This window comes from Tachyglossus aculeatus, chromosome 1 (assembly GCF_015852505.1).
Source record: "Tachyglossus aculeatus isolate mTacAcu1 chromosome 1, mTacAcu1.pri, whole genome shotgun sequence".
Taxonomy (NCBI): Eukaryota; Metazoa; Chordata; class Mammalia; order Monotremata; family Tachyglossidae; genus Tachyglossus; species Tachyglossus aculeatus.
The window spans coordinates 128830579-128834498 of NC_052066.1; the positions used below are offsets into that span (position 1 = coordinate 128830579).

The window sequence follows — 3920 nt, forward strand, 5'->3', positions numbered from 1 at the left end:
TACTTCTTATGACAGTTCTCTGTACACAGTCGGTGCTCAATAAATGCTACTATTTGATGCTTTTTATTTCATAGACAACTGTTCCAGAAGACAGTGGGGCTAGAGAGGGGAGGGCAGTGAAGGCACTGGGAGTTTCAGGACAGAATTATATCTTTGGAACAATTAGTGGGGGGAATTCATTCATTCATCCTTATTGAGTGCTTACTGTGTGCAGAGCACTGTACTAAGTGCTTGTAAAGTACAATTCATTGGCATGGTATTGGTATTGGAATAAGGGGTCAATTACAATTGAAAAAAAAGTGCTTCTGAGACAAAGAGAGACTGAAATTGCATATCAGAGTGAATTTGAAATGGTCAGAATCGAGCCAGGGTCTAGAACTTTGGTCAGCCATACTAAACTACATGAGTACAGGAATGGAAGAAGTGGACTATAGGGATGACCCAGGGATAGGTCATTACCACGGCAATACAGTCACTAGTCCTATCCCACCTGGATTACTGCATCAGCATCCTTGATGACCTCCCAGGCTTCTGTCTTTCCCCACCCCAGTCCATACTTCACTCTGCTGCACAAATCATTTTTCTACAAAAACGTTCAAGACATGTCAACCCACTCCTCAAAAGCCTCCTGTGGTTGCCCATCCCCCTCCGTATAAAACACAAACTCCTCACCATTGGCTTTAAAGCACTCCATCTCTTGGCCCTTTCCTCCTCACCTGGCTTCTCTCCTTCCACAACCCAGCCCACACACTTCGCTCCTTTAGTGCTAACCATCTCACTGTGCTTCAATCTCACATATCTCGCTGCCAACCCCTAGCCCACATCCTGCCTCTGGCCTGGAACAAACTCCCTACTCAAATTGGATAGACAATTACTCTCCCCCATTTCAAAGCCTTATTGAAGGCACATCTCCTCCAAGAGACCTTCCCAGACTAAGCCCCTCCTTTTCTCATCTCCCACTCCCTTCTGCATCACCCAGACTTGTTCTTTTTGCTCTTCCTCCCTCCCAGCCCGCAGCACTTATGTTATGCATATCTGTAATTTGATTTACTTATATTTATGTATGTCTCCCCTCCTAGACTGCAAGCTCGATGTGGGCAGGGAATGTGTCAATTTATTGTTGTATTGTACTCTTCCAAGTGCTTAGTACAGAGTTCTGCACTCAGTAAATACAATTGAATTAATGAATGAATGATGAATGAATAGCGGCGGGATGAAAGGACAGTTTTTTGGTGTAGAGCCCAAGGCTGAGGGGATGGGCTTTCACATTTAATTCATTCATTCATTCAATCATATTTATTGAGTGCTTACTGTGTGCAGAGCACTGTACTAAGCGCTTGGGAAGTACAAGTCGGAAACATATAGAGACGGTCCCTACCCAACAGTGGACTCACAGTCTAGAAGGGGGAGAGAGACAACAAAACAAAACAAAACACGTAGACAGGTGTCAAAATCATCATAACAAGCAGAACTAAATGATCTGTGTCCAACCTGATGATCTTGTATCTATCCCATTACTTAGTAGAGTACCCAGCACATAGTGAATGCTTAACAAAAACCATAAAAAAAGAAGGGTGGGGGTGGATGGGATCCAGAAAGGACACCCTGGGTTGTACAGATTTATTACTCTATTGTCCTTGTACATATTTACTATTCTATTTATTTTTTTAATAATGTGCATCTAGCTTTACTTCTATTTATTCTGATGGCTTGACACCTGTCCACACGTTTTGTTTTGTTGTCTGTCTCCCCCCTCTAGACTGAGTGCCCGTTGTTGGGTAGGGACCATTTCTATATGTTGCCAACCTGTACTTCCCAAGCACTTAATACAGTGCTCTGCACCCAGTAAGCGCTCAATAAATATGATTGAATGAATGAATGAATGAATAAATTTCCTCATGATCTAAGTGCTTAGCAGTTTGACCTGAAAATCAAAGGGGCAAGGACTGTCCCTGGGCACTTTCTTGAAGCAATCCTGGAGAAGTGTCAAAAATAGTGCCCTGACCTTGCTCGCTTTCTTGGCTTAGTCTCCTCGGTCCCCAGCCCGGCCGGGCGCAGTGCGCCACACCCCAGACTCCCATGGACTCAGCAGGCTCCCAGGGAAAGGCCAAGGAAGGGACCTCACAGCCCCTACTGCCCCTCCAGGAAGAGATGCTGAGCCGGGGCTCAATGCTGCCCATCCCCTGCCCAGCAGCGTCTTCTACCAGGGCAGAGAAGAAAGGTGTGTCCCGGGCACCCCTTTGCCTGGAGGAAATCCTTAAAGACTCCCACCCTTCTAGAGCACGTTTTTCCTGAATTCAAGTCTGGAGGCTGGTTCTGTTCCCGGGAAAGGATGGAGTGGCAGAAGGGAAGAAGCTAGACTCATCATCATCATCATCATCAATCGTATTTATTGAGCGCTTACTATGTGCAGAGCACTGTACTAAGCGCTTGGGGAGTACAAATTGGCAACATATAGAGACAGTCCCTACCCAACAGTGGGCTTACAGTCTAAAAGGGGAAGACAGAGAACAAAACCAAACATACTAACAAAGTAAAATAAATAGAATAGATATGTACAAGTAAAATAAATAAATAGAGTAATAAATATGTACAAACATATATACATATATACAGGTGCTGTGGGGAAGGGAAGGAGGTAAGACTCAGGGTGCTGGCCCTGCTGGGTGGAAATGGTCTTGCTGGAGACTTGGAGGGGGGTGGCCAGCACCTCTTGGCCCCACCCTGGGCCCGGAAAGGCAGTGAAGTTTGGGGTGAATGGCAGGGGTGCCCCAGACTGTGGTCGGGGTAATATTCTGAGCCTCAGGGCTAGCTGGGCCCGGTTAAGATTTAGAACAAAGAGGCAACCAGATCCCTTCCTCTCCTCCTTGCCCCCTTGGGACAATCCCACTTGTGCAGCCCGCAGGACCTCGGCTCAGCTTTCCCCGACAGCAGGCGCTCAGAAGGGATGGCTATTGGGTCTGTGACGTGCTAGGGAGAGACCTGCCCATCCAGACCCAGAGGCTCCAGAGTCCCTGCTAGCCTGCCAGGGCCTGGGACCAGAGTCCCAGTGCCCGGGATGTGCTACTGAACACCATCCCCGTCCGGCCTTCTGCCCCGGCCCCCCTACAATTTGTAGCTCTCGTTGAGGTCCACCAGCCAGTACTGGTCCTCCAGGTAGTGCTCAGGGTCCAGGTCACCCTCTTCCAGGGCCACCAGGGAGCTGGCGGCCAGGTCCCACTCCCACTCCTGCACCAGTCGGTACAGCACCATGGCTGTCGTGGCATCCTCCACCAACGAATGGCCGTGCTTGCCCATCTGGATCTTCTTGTTCAGCAGGTGGAGGGACAGGTTCTTCAGGGAGGGCCGGCCCTGGGTGGGGAAGCCGGCCCAGCAGACCACGAGAGGGCTCACGTGGCTCAGTGGAAAGAGCTTGGGCTTTGGATTCAGAGGTCATGGGTTCAAATCTCGGCTCCGCCAGTTGTCAGCTGTGTGACTTTGGGTAAGTCACTTCTCTGGGCCTCAGTTACCTTATCTGTAAAATGGGGATGAAGACTGTGAGCCCCCCGTGGGACAACCTGATTACCTTGTAACCTCCCCAGTGCTTAGAACAGTGCTTTGCACATAGTAAGCGCTTAATAAATGTTATTATTATTATTATTGGTGTCTCGCATGTGGTGGGGGGGGTGGAAGTACTTAAGGACCCAGAAATCGTTGTGCAGGGCATGGCCCACCACCACTTTAACCCTCAGCAGCTTCAGAGTCTCTTTCCGGGCCTCCTGGTAAGGGGTGGCACCCCGCATGTGCCATGGGGTGATGCCGCTCCAACAGGTGTGATACTGCATGATGAGCCTCTCGGGCTGGATGTATTTGTCGTACAGGACGTCCTCGTGGTGGCTCACCACGGAGCAGCGGGCCAGCTCAGTCACCCCCCCGCCGGG

General features: G+C 49.4%; 1 protein-coding gene across 1 annotated transcript; it reads right to left on the minus strand.

The window, feature by feature from the left end:
- Positions 1-3105: 3105 nt before the first annotated feature.
- Positions 3106-3920, minus strand: LOC119927282 (apoptosis-enhancing nuclease-like; the record flags this gene model as incomplete). Its single annotated transcript, XM_038745859.1, has 2 exons — positions 3106-3390; positions 3636-3920. Coding segments are annotated over 2 exons (570 nt in total), but the record flags the coding sequence as incomplete, so codon positions are not given.